The 24,631-nt window shown below is 41.3% G+C and overlaps 1 protein-coding gene across 1 annotated transcript in view; it reads left to right on the plus strand.

Moving 5' to 3' along the window:
- The window catches only part of SCYL1 (SCY1 like pseudokinase 1), a 1,581,020-nt gene that overhangs the window by 1,329,206 nt on the left and 227,183 nt on the right, over positions 1–24,631 (plus strand). The window contains exon 13 of the mRNA XM_044075764.1: positions 22,237–22,437. Within this exon, the coding sequence (XP_043931699.1) occupies positions 22,237–22,437 (201 nt within the window). The remainder of the gene's footprint in view (positions 1–22,236; positions 22,438–24,631) is intronic.

Consider the following 24,631-nt stretch of genomic DNA (forward strand, 5'->3'; position numbering starts at 1 on the left):
TGGTGGTCCCCTGCTATAAACAAACTCTACAACATAAGAAAGAAACTGTTGCAAAAAAGAGTAAAATCCCATGATTGGAGGAGCTCTGTGGTCAGCCTCAGAAAGAAGCTGAGATCCCTCATAAAATCCGCCAAAGCTAGTTACGAAAATAAAATCGCCACTGATTCTAAAGACAACCACAAAGCATTCTATAGCTATGTCAAGAATCTCAATGGCAACACTCAGATCTGCTCTGAGTTACAGCACAATGGCACTAAATATACAGAACCAACTAATATTGCCAACATCCTGGCAGATAGGTTCAGTGCTAACTTTACCCCTCTCTCATCCCCTAAAGGGCCCATCTCTATACTGGAAGAAAGCAAAGTACCTGTAATCATGGCTGCACAGGTAAAAAACACACTCTCCAAAACAAAGAGCACAGCATCCATGGGACATGACAACATCCCAGGCAGCGTTCTACATGAATTACAAAACGAACTGGCACCCCACCTAAGTACCATGTTCAATCATAGCCTCACCTCAGGCTTTGTGCCCACTGAATGGCGCACAGCAACGGTTATCCCACTCCACAAAGGGGGAGCCACCACGGAGCCTGGGAACTACCGCCCCATTAGCCTGACGAGCCTGGTCTGCAAGGCTATGGAGCATATCATCATGAAACTTATAAACAATGACATTGGTAATCTCCAAACTCTGGACCCTACCCAGTTCGGGTTTGTAAAACGCAGATCATGTCTCCTAAACCTGATAGACTTCTTTGAAGCGGTCACCAAAGCTGTAGATGAGGGTAAGGTGGTTCACACAGCCTATCTAGATCTCGCCAAGGCTTTCAACACCATCCCCCACTCGAATTTTAGGAAAACTCACTAAACTAGGTATAAATCCCTATGTCACAAGATGGGTTGCCAAATGGCTCACTGACAGAACCCACACTGTGAAAGTAGCAGACTCTAAATCCAACTTCAGACCAGTGACAAGTGGATTACCACAGGGTTCAGTCCTAGGTCCTCTCCTGTTTGGTATCTACTTATCTGAAGTACAGGCTAACACAGAAGGTCTTTGGCTAACAAAGTTCACAGATGACTGCAAACTAGGAGCCATAATCAAAACTCCTAATGATGTGAACATCCTACAAAAGGCCTCACTGAAATAGATGCCTTGTGTCAAAGCCATGGCCTCAAGCTCAATGCCAAAAAGTGCATTGTCATCCCTTTTGGTAAAACTCTGTACCCATAAACTACCACATAGGCGGTAATCTACTTAACACCGAAAGTGTGATGAGACCTTGGGACACAGGTGGACAGTAGTCTCTCCTTTGATAATCACATCGCCACAGTAGTCAGGAAATCCTTCTATGTGGCACACCTCATCACAAAAAGTTTCTCATCCAGGAAAAAAGAGGTCATTGTTCCCCTCTACTCTTCACTCATTAGACCCATTATATAGTACAACGCCCCTTTTGGTATGTACCTCACAAGATATCTACAATAACTGGAAAGGCCACAGAAATACCTCACAAAGAGGATTAAGGGCCTCAAACAGATGCCCTACACAGACCTTCTCAAAAATCTCCCAGCTGTACTCTGTAGCATATCACTTACTCAGAGGCAATCTCTGCCTAACATACAAAGCTATGTCAAACCCAGAGCTGTTGGACATGCTCCACATAAAGAAATCCCAATTCCTCCGAGCTACATGCTCTAGTGACCTAAACCTTGTCACCACAATAAACAGAACATGCTGGAGGGATAGATTCCTGTCCCAGAGACTTCCCATACTCTGGAACAAACTACCTATCTATATCAAACAAAGCTCCTCATTAGCACTCTTCAAGAAAAATCTTGATGGTTGGATGGGAGATTGGAAATTCACCCCGGGGATCATTTCTGTGGCTCTGCTTGACAAGGGCACAGGAAAATAATTTTCTTGGGTGGCAAAAGCCAGGGTACCGTTTGGCTAGGCTTATATAGGCCCTAGGGCCAATAGCCTAGTACCTACCTATGAACCTATATATATATATATATATATATATATATATATATATATGTATATATATATACACACACACACACACACACATATACACACACACACACACATATAGTGTGTGGGTGTGTGAATGTATATATACATAAATGTACGCATACAGATATATTTATAGGTGCATAGGTGCATCCTTTTTGCAGTACTCTGCTTCTTTTCCACCTGCCACTGGAACATCTCTTAGTGTTGTCTGTCTGCATGCCCTGGATGGCAATAAAGACCAGAGAAAAGTGCATACGTTACTGTTATTTATACCATCTGCTAGGCATGACTGAAGATTGCAGCTGTGTACGATGTGTCATCTATCCATCCGTTAATCTTTTGAACGACAGATGCCCACATGTATTTTTCTAGTACTGATATATAAATAATTTAGCAGTAATCATTTTATGTGTACATATCTACTTATGGTGAGATATTATACACCTTTATTGTCTTTATTGTGTACAATGCTTGCTCATCTCATTTCTGGTTAGGACCAGTAACAGTAAATACCATTTCCTTGCAGAACATTCTATATATAGTTAGAAAACTATGAGAAAAAATGGTGGTCCAGAAATGTTTAAAAAGAGCCATACAGAGAATGTAGTGCCCATTTTTTTTTATAATAAACTTCCAATGATATAGCAGTTCTTGGTTCAGAATTTGTAAGGGAGTGAATGGCGTTTTTAAAAGGGGGCTAGAAGATCAATGTTTACCAAAGCTGAACAGTGGCTAAGATGACCATCTTGATGTCTGCATTAATACATTACATCTCACCTCTTTGAAAATTTCTTGGACAATGTGCCTTTGCCAGTATTGGCTTACCATATCCCTAGTCTCTGTCTTCTGTCAGCAGTGTCAGCTCATCAACTCAGCTTGGTTTCTCTACCACAAGACCAGTAATAAAAATTCTTTATAGGTACCTTTCCCTAAACTAAAAATGGATCACATTGAGTGGTGTCTGGATGGTGAGTAAATAAGACGGAAACATTAAGAATGTAGTGTGACCTCTGTAAGGTCTAAATTCAGAGTGAATTTTTCAAAAGAAATGTGCAGCACAAGGAATGCAGCATCCTATAACTAAGGTTTTAGTATGTAAAATGTATGTGTATTATATTGTACATCTAGAGGAGGAAGACATCTAGTTCCTGAGGCATCAATTGCCCAAGGCACAGAACATATAGGAAGAGAATGTCAGTTTCTGAGTTTCCATTGTCAGTGATTTTCTCCCTTCATCATGATTGTGAAACCATGGAGTTGATATACATATATTTATTTGTGTGTGTGTGTGTGTGTGTGTGTGTATATATATATATATATATATATATATATATATTTACACGCACACTATTATAATATTATATATTTATTTACACACACACGCCAGTCCGCTTATGATTGGCAGTGGATTTTTACGGTGCCGAGGTGCCAGCCCGACGCCCAACCTTCAATGAAGGCACACCCATTCACGCACGCACCTACCTGCATGTCTTTAAATGTCACTTGACCGCAGAGAGGACATGAAAACTCCACACAGAAGGTGCTCCAGACGGGAATTGAACCGGAGAACCTCTTGCTGTGAGGCAACAATGCTAACTGCTGTGGTCTTTGAAAGTGAAAGCTTAATATTCAAACTTGTGACTTAACTCCTGTGACACTGATTGTTTTTGGATGAGACATAATAATGGAATATTTAGCAACTGCAAAAATATTTGTACAAACTAGTGGTTAAAGAAGTGCTGGAGAGTTGGGTACAGAAGTTTTTTTCCAAAGCCAAGTCCACAGCAGTTTTCAAAGGTATCATAGTTTGTTCTTGTCTGAGTAGAACCTCTTCTAAGAAGGGTGCTTAGGAAACATTATTGAAAAAGTTCCCTTTCAAACAATACATTATTAATCCAGATTTTCTTCTACCCAGGAAAAGGGGCCATTGGAGACCAGTCTTGGATCTTTCCCAGCTCAACAGGCATTTGATGGCAAAGAAGTTAAAATAATGACCATACATACATATACCTTGTTGTCTCTATTTCCTCATAGGGGTTAGATGGTCATCTTGGACATAAATGATGGTTTTTTGCATATTCACATGTTCAGATCCCAACAATGTTTTCTCAGGTTTTAAGTGGATTATCAGCAGTACTGATTTGAAGTTTTCCTCTTAGATCTACTAGCAGCAGTTGTAGGGTTGTCTCTAAGTAGCTTTGAAACTGAATAAAATTTGCATTTATCCTTAGCTAGTTGACTTCCTTTGTAAGTATACATCATTATTGGATTTTTTTACAGGCTTTAGTCAAATTTCTAGACAGCTTGGAACTTGGGCTCAATGAGGGGAAGTTAGCTATTGTTGAGCCGTAATAAAAAAGGCTTGTCCGAGAATCTTGCTGAATAGAATAACAAAAAATGTGTCTGAGAGCCTTGTTAAACATGAAAAAGGATAACTTTTTCTAAGCTAGATTTGAGCTCAGGAGAAAGTATCCTTATCTTGGTTACACTCAGACCTGTTTAGTTGCCAGCCCTCTCCTCTGTATTTTGGGCAATATGTTAGCCAGCATAATGATAACACAGAATGTTGTAATGCAGATGAAGAATTTTTTGAATTATGTAAGCAATGTGTGGATAATTTGGACAAGCCTTTTAACATGGGGTTTGCACCATTTACCTCTGTAGACAAGAAACTGTGCTGTTTGGTATCAGCAAGTCTATTAAGTATAGGCATACCCTTTGCACTTTCACCATTTATCAGATCCTGATGATGCATGCATTAGACTTAGGTTAGGTAGCTCAATTAGGGCCTTGATTAGTACAGTGTTTCTGGTCCTTAGGTAAACATGAATATTGATTTAATGCAGGTGTTGGCAGTGAAACATGCTAGCAATGCAGTCAGAATTGTCAAGGACAAGGTATTTTGTTAGTGATAATGGGTAGCACCATTGTCTTGTGTATGCGATGAGTTGCATAAAACAGAATGTGGTTTTGCCAGTTGTGTAGAGTAGCCATATTTTTGGGAAGTTGGCTTTATCTCTCAGTGTTGCTTTGATGATGGTTCATCTGCCTGGGAGAGACAGTGTGATCTAGTAGACCGTATGAATTACATAGAATGTAAAGATCATGAGTAACATCTCAGTGAGGAAAGATCTGTTTTCTCTTGCATGACATTCTGTAACTGCTTAGGTTCTGAATGAGGACAAACAGAGTCTTCTCAGGGCACTAGGAATGAAGTCTTCTTCCCCCATTTTTTCTAATTCAGAGAGTTCTGTTATATGCAAGAAGGTAAAGGAAAATTCCACCTTCTCCTACAATTTAACTCAACTGTTATAGGTTCATAGGTTCATACTAGGCTATCTGCCCTGGGGCAATTATAAGCCTAGCCTGATTCTGTATGGCTTACGCCACCCCTTGATTTGAGTATACTGTGCCCTTTTTAAGGTTTAGTTTACTGTGCCTCTGTCTAATAGTGACACGGGAGTAATCCCTGGGACAAACCTACGATCCCCCATCCACCTATCGAGATTCTTCTTGAAGAGATTCAGTGAGGTGCTCTGCCTCACATGAACTGGAATTCTATTCCAGAGCGAAGGGAGCCTCTGGGTTATGAACCTGTCTTTCCAGCAAGTTCTATTTATTTCTGTGCTGAGGTTCAAGTCCCTCGAGCGTGTGGCTCTAAGGGATTTAGATTTACTGAGGTGGAGCGTGTCCATTAATTCTGGATTTGACATAGCTTTGTATGTCAGGCATAGATCGCCTCGAAGTAGGCGGTATGCAACTGAGCAGGGCTGGAGTTTTTTTAACCAAGCAGCATATGGCATCTGTTTGAGACCCTTGATCCTCTTGGTGAGATACTTTTGGGGTCTTTCTAATTGCTGCAGGTGTCAGGTAAGGTACATCCCAAAAGGGGCATTGTATTCTATGATGGACCTGATGAGGGATGAATAAAGGGGCATGATTACCTCTCTTGATCTAGATGTGAAACCCTTTGTGATGAGGTGGGCTATGTAGAATGTCTTTCTAACCACTTTGGCAATGTGGTTGTCAAAGGAGAGATTGCTATCAACTTGGGTCCCCAGGTCCCTAATAACTTTCTCTGTACTTAATGGGTTTCCGCCTATGTGGTAATTTGTGGGCACATTGTTTTTGCCAAAGGGTATGACTATACACTTTTGGGCATTTAGCTTTAAACCATGGCGCTGGCACCAGTTATCTGTCTCTGTGAGACCTTTTTGAAGGATGTTTGTGTCAGCTGGAGAGTCGATTATGGCGCCCAGTTTGCAGTCATCTGCGAACTTGGTGAGCCATAGTCCTCCCACGTTTGCCTGTACCTCGGAAAAGTATATACCGAACAAGAGTGGTCCCAGGACAGAACCCTGTGGGATGCCACTTGTGACCGGTTTCGAGTCTGACATGGCTCCAGCAACTCTCACTCTGTGGGTTCTGTCTTTGAGCCAGTTTGCGACCCATCATGTTACATAGGGGGTTTATATTTAAGCTGGATAGCTTATCTATGATGCCCGAGTGGGGTATTGTGTCAAATGCCTTTGCAAGGTCCAGATGGGCTGTGTGGACTACCTTCCCTTCCTCTATGGCTTTGGTGACTGTTTCGAAGAAGTCAACCAGGTTCAAAAGGCAGGACCTGCCCTTGACAAAGCCGAATTGGGTAGGATCTAGTGTCTGTAGGTCCCCAATGTCTTTGTTTATGAGCTCCATGATGATCCTCTCCATAGCCTTGCAGACTAAGCTAGTCAGGCTTATGGGGCGATAGTTTCTAGGGTCCGTAGAGGCTCCACCTTTGTGGAGTGGGACCACTGTTGCTGTACGCCATTCTGTGGGCACAAATCCTGTAGTGAGGCTGAGATTGTATAGCTGTTTTATTTGAGGGATTAGTTCCTCTTGGAGTTCATGTAGGACGCAACCCGGGACGCCATCTGGTCCCATGGAAGCAGTGTTTTTTGCTTTGGAGAGGGTAGCCTTCACCTGAGCATCAGAGATGTTTGGGAGGCAGCCCTCTGCCGGGATAGATACTTGCTCTTTGGGGGGGGGGGGGAGTTTGCACTGAATCTGTCTGCCAGGATATTGGCGATGTCTGTGGGTTCAGTGTATTTTTTGTCGTTTAGAATCAACTCAGAACATTGATGTTCTTCGTCTTCCATTGCTGCAGTCCTGACTATTGGGTATAGTCCGCGTCCCAGTCGGCCCGAATACCAGAGTATAAGGCTGACGTCGGCCAGGGCGCATTAGACTGACGTCAGTACGTCAGGGTACTAATGCGCATGACCGACGTCATATCCTCAGTCTTTTTTGCCGCATGGTCCGATGCAGAAGCAGTTTTGCGAGTGCAGGTTGGCGTACTGAAATATTTCCGAAACCGGAGTTTCAGACCGAAACAGAGTTGGCTAAGTACCCCGTTGGGGAACATTTTAGTTTTTTCTTGCCTCAGTATTTTACCGGATGTCAGAAAAAGTGAATAACTGTATTTCTTGTGGGAAACAGATACCTCATAGGGATTATCATACCTTGTGTATACCTTGTTTAGGGCCTGAGCACGACGTTGTTGGTTGCCGCTCTTGTGCTAGGTTTAACAAACGCACTATTAAGAGGAGGTTAGACTGTGCCAGGTTGGTGTTTGGGAAGCGTTGCAATTATAAAATGCCGTCGGATGTTCCGACGCCCGCTTCCTCCAAGAAGCGCAAGGATAAAACAGTGAAGCCTAGGGTTGAGGAACCGGCAGTCCCGGACGTCGGTTCTTTAGAAGGCTCAGTGGAGCCGGAGGTTTTGCCAGGAGTTTCATTGGAGTCCCAGGCAGAAACTATACTCTTACAGGATGTGCCTTCTCAGGAGGTAGGCCAGGCTGAGGGGGCTTCTCAGGTGACTGTTCTTCCCTCTCTTCCCAAGGTAGTTAGGGCCTCTCCTTCTGTTGCCAAAACTTCATTGAGAGGTAGGCCTAGTTCAGCCTCAGTGGGGGCTTCTCCTAGCATTTCGGGTTTGGTACCTAAGAAACATATGCTTAAAATGGCAGAAGATTTGATTACTATGATTAGGGGTTCTATGCCCCCGCCTGATAAGAGGCCTAGGGTTGAACCGAGTTTGATAGTTTTGAACAGTGTTCAGAGGCTTCAGAATCTTCTGTGGAAGATTTGCAGGAGTATCCTACTTATTCTGATTCTGATGTGGATGATTCCACTCCTACAGCGTCTCCACCTGAGGATTTCTCATTTTCAGAGACTTTGCATTCCATGAGGGAGCACTTTAAATGGGAAGGCCAGGATTACTCTGACTCCAGGAAAAGGCTTAGGGAGTTCTTGTTTTTACCCCAGCATAGGCCTTTAGCTATTCCTCCTGTGTTGAATGTGGTGGAAGATGTTTTTGCAGAGGCTTCCCTGAACCCTGACTCTTTGCCTCCTGCTCCTGTTAAGCCTGATAGGTATTATAGGGTGCCCGAAGCTCATAAGTATTTGTTTAAGAGTCCTAGGGCGGACCCAGAAACGGTTTCTCAAGGGCCTAAGGGTGTAAAGGCTTCTGTGGTTAAAAATCCTGTTCCCACTGATAAAGAGGCAAGGGCTTTGGACAGGTGGGGAAAGAAAGTGTATACTTCTTCCACTCTAGCCATGAGAGCTTTGAATTGTCAGTTTCACATGCTAAAATATCAGAATTATCTCCTTTCACAATTGAAATCTAAGGTGGATGCTTTGGCGGAAGGTATTGAGTGTAAAGAGTTGCTGGATTTGGTTCATGTGTCTGAACAAGTGGGTAAGCATTCTTTGCAATGTGGTTTTGATGCTGTACAGGCCTCCTCGAGGGTGGCTGCTACCAGTTCTGTTCTTCGCAGGCATGCCTGGTTGAAGGATCAGAATTTAGCTGAGCATGTTAAGACAAGGATTTTGGATGCTCCTTTACAGTCTGATGTGTTGTTTGGTTCGCCTGTGGAAGCAGTTTTAAAGAAAATGGAGGACAAAGCTAAGTCTATGCAAACTGTTAAAGATTTTTTGCAGGTGCAGCCTCCGAAGTTTAGTAGAAATTGGCCTGCTAAGGGGTGGACATATCCTGCTTATGATTCTCAGTCTAGGGGTAGGTCTAGACGTGGTAGGGGCAGGGCTCAAGGTTCTTTTAGGCCTAGAACAGGGAGTTCACCTGCTCAGACTTCTGGTGAGGGCAGGGGTCAGTCCTTTCGTAAACAGACCCAATGACCTGTTTTTCCAGCTGCCAGCAGATTCACGTTTGGCAGCTCCTTTGGGAGGAAGGCTGTCTCTTTTCAAAGAAAATTGGGATTTAATTACTCAAGACAAATGGGTGTTGGATATCATTCACCACGGTTACAGATTTTATTTCCATACAATGCCCCCTTTCAAAGGCATGCCAGACGTTCCTCCTCTACAAAGAAAAGAGGCTCACAAGCAAGTTTTACAGTTACTTCACATAGGGGCCATTCAGCCAGTCCCTGTATCAGAAAGGGGCCTAGGATTTTATTCTCGCCTGTTCCTTGTACCAAAAAAGGGGAACACGTGGAGACCAATTTTGGATTTATCTCTCCTCAACACGTTTTTGGACATTCCCAAGTTCAAGATGTTGACGTTACAACAGCTTTTACCTCTGCTGGGCAAAGATCACTGGATGGTAACTTTAGATCTCAAGGAAGCTTACCTTCACGTGCCTATAAGGCTAAGTTGCAGGAAGTATCTGCGGTTTCGAGCTGGAAATTCTCATTATCAGTTCTCTGCATTGCCCTTTGGCTTATCTACTGCACCCAGAGTATTCACAAAGGTTCTGGCTCCAGTGATAGCTTATTTCAGGCTTCAAGGAATTCAAATCTATCCTTACTTGGACGACTGCCTGATTCTGGCTCAAGAAAGGGAAGACCTTCTACAGCATCTGGAATATGTTATAGCAGTGCTAAGATGCCTAGGGTATTCTGTGAACGAAATAAAGTCCAGTCTAGTACCCTCTCAAGACATGTGCTTTCTGGGTGTGAGACTGAATACAGCAGCCCAGATGGCCTTTTTAACCCCGGACAAACAAAAGAGTCTGTCACTTTACTTCCATCAACTATCTCATCAGTCCGTGCTGACTGCAAGGACAGTCCTTCAGGCATTAGGGTTCATGGCATCTTGTATTCTGGTGCTTCCCAATGCCAAACTGCATATGAGGAAGCTACAATGGTATCTCAAAATGTATGGACTCAGCACTGCCAGGATTTGGACACTGTCATTCAAATAATACCTTGCATTCAAAAGGAATTTTTGTGGTGGGCTCAGGAATGTCACCTAAACAAGGGACTCTCTGTGACCCGGCCAGAGGCAAGTCAGATTTTAACGACAGATGCCTCGGACATTGCTTGGGGAGCTCATCTAAAAGGAAAGTGGATACAAGACAAGTGGCCTGCCAGACTACAGCATCTACATATCAACATGAAGGAGATGTTAGCAGTCCAATTTGCATTAATGGCTTTCAAGGAGTTACTTCTTCCAGGGCAGGTGTTGATTCTAACAGACAACACAACTGTCATGTGGTACATCAACAAGCAAGGGGAACACATTCTTATCCTCTATGCAGGCAAGCAATGATTTTATGGGAGACTGCGCTAAGCTTGCAACTAACTCTTCAGGCAAGGTTTCTGCCAGGAGCACAGAACTCCTTAGCAGATGTGTTAAGCAGACAAATCATGGATCCCCACGAGTGGAAACTGGATCTTCATGTATTTCAAACACTGACAGTGTCATGGGGAACTCCAGACATAGATCTGTTCGCTTCTCCACTAAACCACCAGCTGCCAAAGTATTGCACAAAGGGGTTTCATCACACAGCTTGGAAAGTGGATGCTCTGTCTTTCAGTTGGAAAAACCTTCATGTGTATGCCTTTCCACCTCTACCTCTTCTTCCAAAGGTACTATTAAAGGTCAGACAAGACAGGCCAAGGATGATTTTGATAGCTCCAGATTGGCCTCGGCAACACTGGTACCCACTACTACGGAGTCTGGTAAAGAAGCCTCCATGGCCTTTACCTCTGATTCCTCATCTGTTATCTCAGAAGGACGGTCATCTGCTCAATGTCAAGCTTCACTCTCTTCATCTAACAGCCTGGCATATTCTGTGTTGAAACACAGCAGGTCTCAACTTCCTCAACAAGTTTTAAATGTGATTATGGAAGCTAGAAGACCTAGTACAAGGAGAGTGTACATAGAAAAATGGAAGAGATTTTTATTTTGGAGTACAGCAAAGAATTTGGAGATTTCAGAGCCTAATTTGAGTGTGGCTCTTCAATATCTTACTGAATTATTGGACAAAGGTTTGTCCTTTTCTTCCATAAAGATTCATGCTGCAGCAATTTCAGCTCACTATGATTGTGACCCACCTTTGTTTTCGCATCCTTTGTTCAAGCAGTTTCTTAGAGGGGCAAAGAATATAAGACCCCCACGTAGAGCTCCTACTCCTGCTTGGGATCTCAATTTTGTGTTGGAAAACCTTACTCTACAACCTTTTGAGCCTGCAGCTACTGCGGAATTGAAATATTTGTCATGGAAGACTGCTTTTCTGTTGGCTATTACTTCTGCAAGAAGGGTGTCTGAGTTGCAGGCCCTTATGGCAGTGGAGCCCTTTCTGATTTTCCATAAGGATAGGGTATCATTACGTACTAATCCTTCTTTTATGCCTAAGGTGGTTTCTAGTGTGGCTTTAAACCAAACTATTCATTTGCCTACGTTTTTTGCAGATCCTCAAAATAAAGGGGAAAAGATTTTGCACACTTTAGATGTACACAGGCAATTGCGTTATTATTTAAGCAGGACTAAGGATTTCAGGCAGTCTCAGCAGTTGTTTGTTTCTTTTGCCTTGAGTTCTCAGGGCAAGGCTGTGTCAAAACAAACTATTTCCAGGTGGATTGGCTTTTGCATTGCATTTTGTTATTCCCATCATGGCAAGGAGATTCCAGCTGGGATTAGGCCTCATTCCACTAGGGCTACTGCCACTTCAACAGCATTTCTAAGGGGGGTGGCAACTAAGGATATTCTGGAAGCAGCTACTTGGAGTTCAGTGCATACTTTCTCTAGGCATTATCACCTTCCTATCTACTCTAAGTCTAGGGCTGGTTTTGCCACAGCTGTTTTGCAAGGCATGTTGTCAGCTCCTACTACTTTATAATTTGCCAGCCTCCCTTACCTCTGCTTTGGGATTCTACCCAATAGTCAGGACTGCAGCAATGGAAGACGAAGAACATAGTACAGTTTTGTACCTACCATAAATGTAGATGTTCGAGGATTCCATTGCTGCAGTCCAATTTACCCTCCCTCCTTCCCCTCTGTATTTAGGGGTGGTTGTGTAGGTGAGTTTACATGCTTATATTTTTGTATATATTGTTGTATATATTGTACATGTTTTTGGTGCAGGTTTTTTTGGGACTTGTCTTTTTAGGGTCTTCTGACATCTGGGGCAAGAAAAGACTGAGGATATGGCGTCGGTCATGCGCATTAGTACCCTGACGTACTGACGTCAGTCTAATGCGCCCTGGCCGACGTCAGCCTTATACTCTGGTATTCGGGCCGACTGGGACGCGGACTATACCCAATAGTCAGGACTGCAGCAATGGAATCCTCGAACATCTACATTTATGGTAGGTACAAAACTGTACTTTTTCTTCCTACAGTATGATTCCAGTATTCTCTAGGTACCAGAAGACTGCTGCTTCTTTTTATAACTTTCATTTCCTTGCCTTGGAATCAAATCTCACATAATTTGCAGAGGAATTTGTCTGTGTCTGCATCAGGGCCAGCCTTAGCTGATATGGTGCCGTAGGCGAAGTAGTGCTCTGGCGCCCTTTAAGCCCCACCCATGTCGTATTCACGAAACACCCCTACAAGCCACGCCCACAGGTTGGTCACTCCCCAAGAAAGCCAGTCCAGTCATTTTCTTTAATTATTTAAATGCATAGAAGAAAGTATACCTATGGCTTTTGTCACAGAGAAATGTTCGCAGGCAGGGTTTGGGCGGGGCTTGCTACTGCGCATCAGGTGGGTTAATACACTTCAATTTCGCCCTTTTTAGGGTGTGTGCATTTTGCCAGAGGCAACAAGTCAAGGATGTTGTATTTACTGAAGTCTGTAGCGAAACTGTGCCATTTAATTTGAAACAAGAGATGTGAAATACCCTGTGCTTAATGGTTTTAGGAAGTCGCTTGACTCATTTGGTTAGTCATAATTGTAGTAATCCTGATTCTACTGAGTATATACTTTTCTTTATATGTTTGTCTTTACATATATAATTTGTACCTCTGCCTATTTTAAAGCGGTGAAATTGAAGTGTATTAACCCACCTACGAACATTTTGACTGCACCGCCCACCGTTTCACTAACACAAGGTGTAATATATGCAATATCTGTGAATGCAACCAAAACACAAGTTAATCGCACAAAAAGATCCGATTATAATCCCATTCCTGTGCGAACTCGGTGGTGGGTTAATGAGAAATTTGTGCTTTTCCTAGAAGTCTGACCCTGGTGACGAACATGAAATATCATATACAGAGAACCTCCACAGCCTTGCAATCTGAAAGCTTGCATCACATTTGTAGGCTTCTAGGCCCCCAAGCCTTTCTGTGTTGGAGGGAAGCCTTCTAGCTTAATTTTGTTTCTTAGAACTAGCCAGCTTTTTGTTTCAGCACTTGTTCAGAACTTATTGTAAGCACTAAATAAGCTACAAATTACTACAGCACTCAACTTTCCTCACTGTCTAGTGGAAAACAGTTTCTAGTACTTAACAAATAAGCACCTATCCAGGCATGTCTAAGGGTCAGCCCCCGGTGTTTTCTCCTGTCTACCTGATGAATCTGGGCATCTTGGGGCAATGCAGTAATTGCCTCATGTACACAGACAATCCTCTCCTCCTACCACCCAACACTACAACCTGTGAGAGATGCACTTATATAGCCAAACTGGAAGCAAAGCTCTCTTCACCCAAGACTTGACTAGACAGTCAAGAGGAAGAGGTAAACACTTGCACCACACCACACTCTCAGCACATAGTCCCTCAAAATCTATACCACCAAAACACACACATAGAAACACAAAACACACACCTACATTCGCGGAGGCTCTCAGTAAAAACCTGCCCAAGCAACAGGGACCTCCAAAGCAGAAACACTAGCAACCTCCACCCCCCAACACAACCCAAATGACACACAGCCCACAAACTCAAGTGTGCCACTCAACCACAGCCCATAAGGCATAACAACGTACCCAACACTCTAGTCATAGGTGACTCTATAGTCAGGCACACTGATGTTCCACTCACCAGGCTAATCAAGGAGAAAGTTACTGTCAGCTGCCTATCGGGTGCCAGGATCCGCCACATAACACATGCACTCAGGTCACTCCACAACAAGTACAAATATGACTCTGTCATTGTCCATGTTGGTGTGAATGACCTGAGACGTACCTCCTTGGACTACATGAAAAGGGACATGGAGGAGCTGTCCGATCTTGTAGCCCAGGCAGGTATGACCCTAGCCCTGAGTAGCATCTTGCCATCACCCAGAATGATACCACAGTACAAGGACAAAATGATTGACTTCAACAATTGGTTAAGCTTCTGGTGTCATTCTAAGGGGATCCAGTATCTGTCTGCCTGGGATGACAAGATCATGTCTCCTAAACCTGATTGCAGCAGTCACCAAAGCCGTAGATGAGGGTAAGGTGGTTCACACAGCCTATCTAGATCTCGCCAAGGCTTTTGACACCACCCCCCACTCTGGAATTATAGATAAACTCACTAAACTAGGTATAAATCCCTATGTCACAAGATGGGTTGCCAACTGGCTCACTGACAGAACCCACACTGTGAAAGTAGCAGACTCCAAATCCAGCTTCAGACCAGTGACAAGTGGAGTACCACAGGGTTCAGTCCTGGGTCCTCTCCTGTTTGGTATCTACCTCTCTGAAGCACAGGCCAACACAGAAGGTCTTGACTAGAAGTTTGCAGATGACTGCAAACTAGGAGCCATAATCAAAACTCCAAAAGATGTGGACATCCTACAAAAGGGGCTTGCTGAGACAGATGCCTGGTGTTAAAGCCATGGCCTCAAGCTCAATGCCAAAAAGTGCATTGTCATTCCTTTTGGTAAAAAGTCAGTACCCATGAACTACCACATAGGTGGTAGTCTACTTAACACCGAAAGTGTGATAAGAGACCTTGGGACACAGGTGGACAGTAGTCTCTCCTTTGATAATCACATCGCCACAGTAGTCAGGAAATCCTTCTATGTGGCACACCTCATCACAAAAGGTTTTTCATCCAGGAAAAAAGAGGTCATTGTTCCCCTCTACTCGTCACTCAGACCCATTATAGAGTACAATGCCCCTTTTGGTATGTACCTCACAAGACATCTACAACAACTGGAAAGGCCACAGAAATACCTCACAAAGAGGATTACCGGCCTCAAAGAGATGGCCGATGCAGATCGTCTCAAAAAACTGCAGCTTTACTCCATTGCATATCACCTACTCAGAGGCGATCTCTGCCTAACACACAAAGCTATGTCAAACCCAGAGCTTTTAGACATGCTCCACTTAAAGAAATCCCAATCCTTATGAGCTACATGCTCTAGGGACCTAAACCTCATCACCACAATAAACAGAACATGCTGGAGGGATTGATTCCTGCCCCAGAGACTTTCCATACTCTGGAACAAACTACCTATCTATATCAAACAAAACTCCTCATTAGCACTCTTCAAGAAAAATCTTGATGATTGGATGGGAGATAGGAAATTCACCCCAGGGATAACTTCTGCGGCTCTGCTCAACAGTGGCACAGGAAAATAATTTTCTTGGGTGGCAAAAGCCAGGGTACCTTTGGCTAGGCTTATATAGGCCCTAGGGCCAACAGCCTAGTACCTACCTATGAACATGAAAGGTATATATGAACAGTGCGCCTTCTGACCATTCTTTAACAATACTAAGATTGAAAATGTTGCAGTTGTCTGATACAGTTCAGTATTATTTGCTTCACAAGACAATCACTTCATTCCACACAGGCTCCATCATAAATTCAGTATAAAAATTATTTAACAAGTTTGCCAGAATGGCTAATGCTTTCATCTCGTAAACACAACATACAGAGTTTGATTATGGCCCGAAGCTGCTAGGTAGTCTTAAAATGGCAATTCAGGGCAGTCAGCCTAGTCTAAACCTGTAAGCAATCACGGTAGATAAGATAAATGATCATGAATCATACTTTGACAGCATATCCCATTTTGCAAGCATAAAACAATACAATTTAATTGTGTGCTTCCTAGTTAACATTCTTAGAAAGTGCACAGCATTTTTTTTCATTTGGTTCGAAATCGTTCCACACAGGAAGACCAGAATCATTCCACTTATATATCCCAAAACTTCGATCATATGGTCTAGGCCGTACGGTCGGACGCCGAAGTTTTGAAACTTCGATCGTCTGCTATAGAGCCGATCTATAAATACACACTGAGGTGGATCCTTTAAATGGCGACACAGTAAGCTATAACAGCACCGGCATATCAAAAAATAAAATAAAAAAAAAACAAGGTATACCGGAAATTTAAAATAGTCTTCGTATGGCCAGTGTTAGCAGGATGCCAAAAGCAGTTCCAGTTCCACTGAAGTTGTGACGATAAGTAAAAGGGGAAAACATGAATATCAGCAGCCCGCCCAACAAGCCACCACGTCTGCGTAAGATGGTACACACACAGTGCCCCACACAACTGAAGTTACCACTAAACCTCATCACCCAAACTAAATGTGGAAGCCCTAAGGCTCTTTCCTGGTTTGTCAGTTTCTGTCTGTAGAAACATGTGCACAGGCTTGGGCGGCGGTGAAATTTAAAAAAAAATAAATGTTGTTGTTTTTCGGCTTTTCACGGTTAGGGGTCATCACAGCAGAACTCCGGTTCGTAAACTGCGCCCTTTCGAGGCCGGGGAGGGCGCAATTGCTAGCCTCTATGGGCGGCGGTGAAATTTAAAAAAAAAATGTTGTTGTTGTCTTTTCGGCTTTTCCCGGTTAAGGGTCGTCAAAACAGAACTCCAGTCCGTAAATTGCACCCTTTTGAGGCCGGCCTGTACGGCGCCCTAGGCAGTTGCCTAGTTCGCCTATGCCCGGCCGTGGTCTGCATGATATACCACAGACACAGAGAAATTTGTGGTCAGTACGGCTGACAGTCCTATACGGGTAATTAGTCCTGCTGATGTCAGGAGCTTAGGCTGCTGTAAAAAAAGACAGAGAGGTGTGAAACTGTTTTCCATTGTCTTTATTGCAGCAAGGAAGAGAATTTACATCGATTCAAAGCTGCTTTCAATGTAGCCATGCCTTTCATAGCAAAACAGAAAAAATAGATTGGGTAGGGGTTCAAAGGCAGTTGCTACCTTTTTGACACTTGCAGTATCACAGTATTGAAATGCTAAGCTTTAAACTTTAAATGTTTGTTGTTTTACTACTTTACATTTTAAAATGTCTTGAAGGTAGTATCAAAGATGTATGTGCATTTAGAGAAAATTAGAAATGACTTTTTCTTGTAATTCTTGTAAAGTATCAACACATTTACCAAAGTGTGGGGAGAGGACTGTCAGTTCATCTTGGACTACAAAAAGATAAGTTGAACAAAGGGCTGCAACTTGGCTATTTTTTTGGTTGCAGCTGTATAACTCCTTAGTATAAATTAAAAGGTCCAACTGTCCTTTTATACACATCATTAGAATTTTGCTGAGCAGATGCACACCTCTAAGGATTCCCATAAACTGTTCTGAGCTTACCTCTCTTTAAGCAAAAAAAATCATGTCACTGGAAGTGAAGATGTTATTAAGTTGCTAAAAGCTCACAAGAACCAAATGTAGTGAACGTTTTGAAACATGAGGAGAGTAAATATAAGATGACTTCCTTGCTTAGTTTTGTGGAAGAATATTTGTCAAGCAGGAATGGAAATCAAACCAGAAGTAGGTAAAAATCAGGCAGCAACTAAATGTGCCAAAAAACAAAGAATATAAGCTGAAACATCAGATGAGAAGGCAAGAAATGTGGAAAATGCATAAATATTGTTGCAAGTATTGAAAACTCTTGGAATAACCTCATGTTGATCAGGATCAAATGCAGGAAAGGTTAAGGAGAGGTGACTTTAAATCAAAAGACGAAAGGTTAATATTGGTGACCTAAGATAGTGGACTTACGTACACCTTGGTTTACAAAGTTCATTGAACATGTGGGAGAAACAGACAAATATAAGTTTCATAAAACAGAATTGGAAACAGTCGCACATCTTGTTGCTGGTTGTGATATACTAATGGCAGAAGGACTGTATAGTGAAAGGCATAATAATGTGGCAAGACTATTGCACAGGGGATTATGCAAACAGTATAATATTGAAGTAGCTGAAAAGCATTAGAAAAATGAGCCCCAAGGCGTTCTAGAAAGTGATGGTTTGTATCAAATGGGATCACCCATTACCAACAGTTCAAAAAATAGATGTGAGAAAACCACATGTAATGGTCCATGAAAAGAAGACAAAAGCAGCATTGATCATTGAAATTGCTACACCCGGTGACTACGGTGTCTTGTTTAGAGAGAGACACAAAGTCATAAAATAAAAGGATTTGCAGGAAAAAATAAGGGCACTATAGAAGAATGATACCGAGACAATTCCAGTAATAGTAGGAGCAACGGGTCTTCTAAAAAAGAATTTGCAGTCATACTTATAGATATGTTACCGGTATATGTAACTATGAATTGCAGAACGAGTCAGTTTTGGGCAGATTGTGGTGCTGGAAAGACTACTTCTAACATCAAAGATTGAAACAAGGCTAATTTCATGAACCTTAATGATACTTTGAGTTAGGAATGGGATCAATTCGTGTCATGGTATTAGAAACCCAAAAGACTTGGGAGAAATTAAAAAAAGAAAAAAAAGGAAAAATAAGACACAATTCTATTCCTCAAGAGTCAATGAGAAATTGAGGTGTACATTGTAATGCATTTCTTTGCAATGTTACATTTTGAGAAAGAACTTTAACAACTCACCATAGCTTGGCCATTAAAAACATGATATGAAATCCTTAGTGTTGTGTCTAAGGTGCCTCAGTTCATGAAATTTTACATTATTTTTCTAGAATTATGTCCAGAAGGGTGATTTCACAATCAGCAGGTGAAGTCAGTTATTTCACATGATTTTTGAAGTTTCTAGCTGATGTTGATAAGGAAACAGAGGTGTTAAGAAGAGTATTTTGAAAGTTTGAGTCAAATATATTGACCTGGCAAAATTACGATCCTGCATTATGACACATGCATTTTTATAGGATTGATGTTTTTTTAGTATTTTGACCCCACATTGACAGCACTTGTACAGACTATTCCACAGATGTAATAGCTTTTATTTTTCAAACACAGATCAGAATATAGTTTTATAGTTGAAAAGATTTTTGTGCAAAGCTGTAAGGCATGAAAATTTAGTTATTAATGAGATTAAGATAGAAGGAATAATTTTCTTCTGACGTTTTCAAGAAAATACATTAAACATCATCTAACTCCTGATTCCCTGTTTAATGCATTGTATAAGACTTACAACTTTTCAGTATTTTGACCCCATCCTTACACAGGAGCACTTTATTTGTAACACCTAATGATTGTGATTATTCTCAGTTTTTCAAAGATAAATAAGATTGCTTTTAGAATCATAGAAAATACAACACAGTTAGGCCCTGTGGCCGTTGACACTTTGGTAGTATCGATCCTTAGACCTTACTTCAGTTATTCAATAAGCAATTGGCCAGTCATGCCATGAGTGGATTTTTGAAAATCCATCGAGTTGTCTGACCCTTCTTTAAAGGACAATAATGTATGTCACATTATTTGATCTGGTGTGAAAGGTTGTTCCAGGCAAGGGTTAGTTGCTGCTTGATGAATCTGTCTCTCTACCAGGATTTTTTTAATTGCTGAAGCAAGTTCAGATCTCTGGTGCTAGTGTTTGCTGGACTGTTTGATTTGTGGAGATATACAAGGTCGTGGACTGCCAGACCCATAATGGTCCAAAAAGCAAGGCATAAATTGCCCCTAAGGAGTCTGTAGAGCACTGAATATAGGGACAGATCTTCCAGCCTCTCCTGGTAGCTCAGGTCTTTTAGGCTGCTGATCTTTTTGTTAGGTACCTTTGGTGTCTCTCCAGTTGCCTAATAATATGTATAGTAACATAAATCTGGAATTGGACATTGTAATTTGTAATGTGCCTGATCAGTGTGGAATATGGAGGGGTAAGGAATTCTTTGAATCTATAGGAGATATTCTTTGTGATCAGTTGCAGCAAATAGAAGGATTTTCTAACCACTTTTGCAACATGATGATCAATTGAAAGGGCATTATCTATCTACTCATGCTCTGAGGTGTCTTTCAACATCTTCATTTTGGAGTGGGATTTTGTCTATACTATAAGCTGAGTTGAGGGATTGGTTTACCAAATGCGACAGTATTGCACTTTTTATAATTTTAGTTTTTGCCCATGTTCTGTGCAATGGCTGTTAACATGTATGTAATTTCAAGTTGTAGTTTCTGTATGTCAGAAGGGAATTTGTGGATGACATCTGGTTTATAAACATCTGCAGATTTGTTTAACCAGAGATCCACATTTTTGATTTGGAGGTCAGAGAAGTATATGCCAAGTATTAGATGTCCAAGTACAGACCAAAATAATTAGTTTTGTTTTCCAGTTTTGTGTGATATTTCATGTAAATATTATTGTTTTGCCAAAGTAGACATTTTCAGTATTAATAAACATCAGTTTTTTCAGAATTGGCTAGATGGTCCAACAGTGAGTCCGTTGACAACTGGACCGAAATTTGTCAGTAATAAGACCACACATTACAGATGAGAATATATTTAATGTAGGGCTATGTGAGACAAACCACACTTTTAAAAATGTGGTTATTGGGCATGTTTCATTTGAGTTGTGAACCAGTTTACTGTTTGGTATTATAAACAGATCTTGTTTCACTGTTTCTTTCCTCTATTCAGGAGAGAAGAGGCTGTGTTTTGAACTTAGAAATCCAAGCCATTGCTTTTTCACTGGCAGATTCCCTTGTACCATTGTGTAACACCAGGACATCTCATTTGGATACAGCCCTTCTGTTCTTTTAGTATTTTAGAGCACAAATTTTCCTTGGTGAATGGTATGATAGGAGAATCCTTCACAGTCAGCAGAAAATGCCAAAAACTAAAATCATAAACATTCTAACATGCAGGAGGAGATAAGATTGGATAACATTTAACAGCAGTTTAATTTGTGTCTGAGGCAGTTTTAGGGCCCAGTAGAATATGGTTGAACAAGCTGTGTGAGGGTAGTGAAGAGGGCGAGATGTAGTAGTGCAAATTCTACTGAGCAGAGGATGATTTCCCCAGGTTGCAGTGCTGAGATACTATCCATAGTCATTATCGCATTCTGAGTTACTTGACTAGTCAGGATTTTTCTACCTGTTTTATAGCATAAGCATCCAGGTTCCTAGTATCTACCCAGTGGTTGTTACCACGCTAGTAATATTGTCACCCTTCCCTGAACAAGTGCGACAGCTCTTGCAGCACTTGGTCTTCTTCCATGGCTCTTCTATATACCTCTTGAAATGCTTTTCAGTTCCATGTTTTCAGCTTGACAACAGGTAATTATTTGTCACACTGGCAGGGCAGTTCTTTTGTTCACTAACTACTCAGCAGTGATTCTGTGAGTGCATATTATAACTGTCATTAAAATCTATATTTGAGGAAGAGCCATGGCTGAAGTTTTACTGTCATAAGTATCAAAACATGTTTGGGTAAGTAGTGACTTTTTTCATTGTTGTGGTATTGTGTATGTTAGAGATATACTGACACTGGCTTAAATGGGCCAAGTCTGCAAAAAATAAGCATGTACAGATGATTTCTGTGTTGAATGTTCATTGCATATGTATTATCAGTGTTAGCTTTTCTTCTGCCTTCTAATGTGCCTTTGCATTGTGGAGCAATAGTAACACAAATCAGTGGTTACCTGAACAAGAAATCCTGCTGGTGAGTAGGCAAGTTGCATTTTAAATTGTTTACTAATAGTTTAAAAATGAACTGCACAATAGTTGATTTCTGCCTTTTGTGAAGACTACTGACCTTTAGTCTAGCAATATAACTGTCCAGTTGGTACACATAAGTGATCTAATTTAAAATGTTCCATGACTCCATTTTTAAATCTTAACTTTCTTTTCAGAGAAAGATGTTCATGCAGCATCTACAAGTCCAGGGGCTACTGCAGCAGCTGCAAGTTGGGCTGGATGGGCAGTGACAGGAGTTTCCTCTCTTACATCCAAACTTATCCGACCGAACCCCGCAGCAAGTGGAGAACTGCAGCCATCAGGATCAGATGCACAAAGGCCAACAGCAGGAACTGTAGCAGAAGCACCAGCTACTAGTTAGTAGTCATTGTTTGTGGGGTTTGTAATGGTGACTTGTTTGTGGGTTTACTAATGGTGACTGGTGAGATCTGAGTAAAAGAACTTAGCTAAATATTCTAAGTAATGCACCTATATACCAATATGTCTTTTAAAACTGTTCTTTTTACTTTGGCGGTATTGTGAAGCAAAGATGGAATTTAAATGTACAGTAATTACAACTTTCTGTATTTATAAAGTCAGAACTGTGACATAGCAGTTGCCAGCAATAACATCATCTGTTGCACTTATTGCAGTATTTACAACAGAATGTAGTAAATGCTAGGTTTGCTGCAGAGCGTGGAGTGGACCTTTTCTGTGTTTCTCCCCCCAGTGTCTGTCACAATTTTTGTTATGTTGAACTTAGACTCACTCAGTAGCTTCTCTTCAGATTAACGTGAAGTGTGAAAGCAACATTGTACCAGTGCACTGTTTTTTTCTTTTTTTGCTGAGTACAAGTTCTTGTGTTGCAGTGTTGAAAAGATTCTTTAAAATTCATCTAGGATTTAGACTCCTCAATGTATCATGAATAGTTTTCATTTTGTTGCTGTTTTACTTTGTGTGCGTGTCATGTAATATAAATTCTCAAATCTGCTGAATGTTCACTACTTAAGCTAGTTGAAGTGCAGATATTATAGTGCTCCCATTACTTTTCGTGTGTGAAAACAGTCAGCTCAGTCCACGCTGTCATTAGTTATGCAGAAGTTCATAACCCAGTGATCCCATCTGGCGTAAATCCTCCGGTCTGAAGGTGGTATATGTCAGTATCCACAGCCTATGGAACAAGAATTCCCATTGTGTATCTGAATAAGCTAGATACCATTGCTGCTTTTGAAACCTGATATTAGCCCTATGTCAGAAATACTGAAATTTTATTTTGGAGTTATGGTGTTTCACAAGTAAATAAAAATCACAAAGGTGCAGGAGATGTAGCTGTTAAGTTCCTCAACACCGTATCATGCACACGGTGCCCACAACAGCTTCCCAGCAATAAACAGAGTGATATCAGTTGTAGTCACCATCCAAATAAAATGATTTAATAAACTTACTCTTGGAAATGTTTGCTTTCCTCTGCACTCCTCTATGGAAAGAGCTGAAGGCACTTTATTCAAGCTGACTAGTAATATAAAAGGTGACTGGGGTATTTGGAACCAAAGAAAATGTGGGTTATTCTTCAGAAATATATGAAAACTATATGCCTTATGTTGATAATTACATTAATAACTTGAAATAGAATGTGTATTATGGTACGCATGGTATAAAATAAGTGTACTTGATGCTGATTCCTGCCTGGTCAGCTTTCAGTGGAGCTCATCTGATAATGGAGCTGTGTGTGTGTTGTGAAGTGCATAAGACAGCCCACACCCCATTGAGACAGCTGTTCTTTAAAAGTGTTCAAGTCAGACCAAACGTCATTTTTTTCTAGGTAGTCCAATATTAACAACACTTTTTTGAATTGTACACTTAACAGTATACATTTGTGGAACTCCATGGTTATGTTTGTGCATCTGTAAGTCATTTACATACTCTGCAAAAGGCAGATAGAGTGCACAGCACTTGGGAGGGCTGCAGGCATGGTTAGAGCACATCACTCTGGGAAATGGTACTATAGGCACTAATCAACACATAAGTTGAGCTGTAGGCAGAAGCACAAATGAGGTAAATAAAAATAGTTTCAGACACAGTGAAACTGTTTTTACATCTATGAAGACATTATTAGATGTAATGCTGCATGTTTCAGTTTTGAGCTTTACGATATATAATATTTAGATACAAGTTGTTAACAAATGTGTTTAACAGCTGTGCTACTGTCTAAATATTCATGCTATTCCTTATTATATTTCTTTGTTTGTACTTATAAAACTCTTGTACTAGTACTGGTGTATATATTTGCATTATTCTTTTTTGAAGCTGTTGTAAATTTACGTACTGCATAATACAGTGCATGATGTCACACGTTTCTCTTTGCAATTTTGGCTTGAGTTGTGAGTGAGAAGGATCCTTGAACCAACTCATGGAACCTGCTTAACATAAAATAAAGTAAAAGGAGTAAATGTGTGCATCTACTGTATGAATGATTTCTCATCAAGTTTTGGAGCAAGCTGGATAGAAGTTAACCTGATTAATGGTAGTAGTGAGTATGTAAAAATGAAGTCATTATTGGATAATCTGGCT

The sequence above is a fragment of the Protopterus annectens genome, chromosome 6.part1, assembly GCF_019279795.1.
Source record: "Protopterus annectens isolate FY-2018-M chromosome 6.part1, PAN1.0, whole genome shotgun sequence".
Classification (NCBI taxonomy): domain Eukaryota; kingdom Metazoa; phylum Chordata; order Ceratodontiformes; family Protopteridae; genus Protopterus; species Protopterus annectens.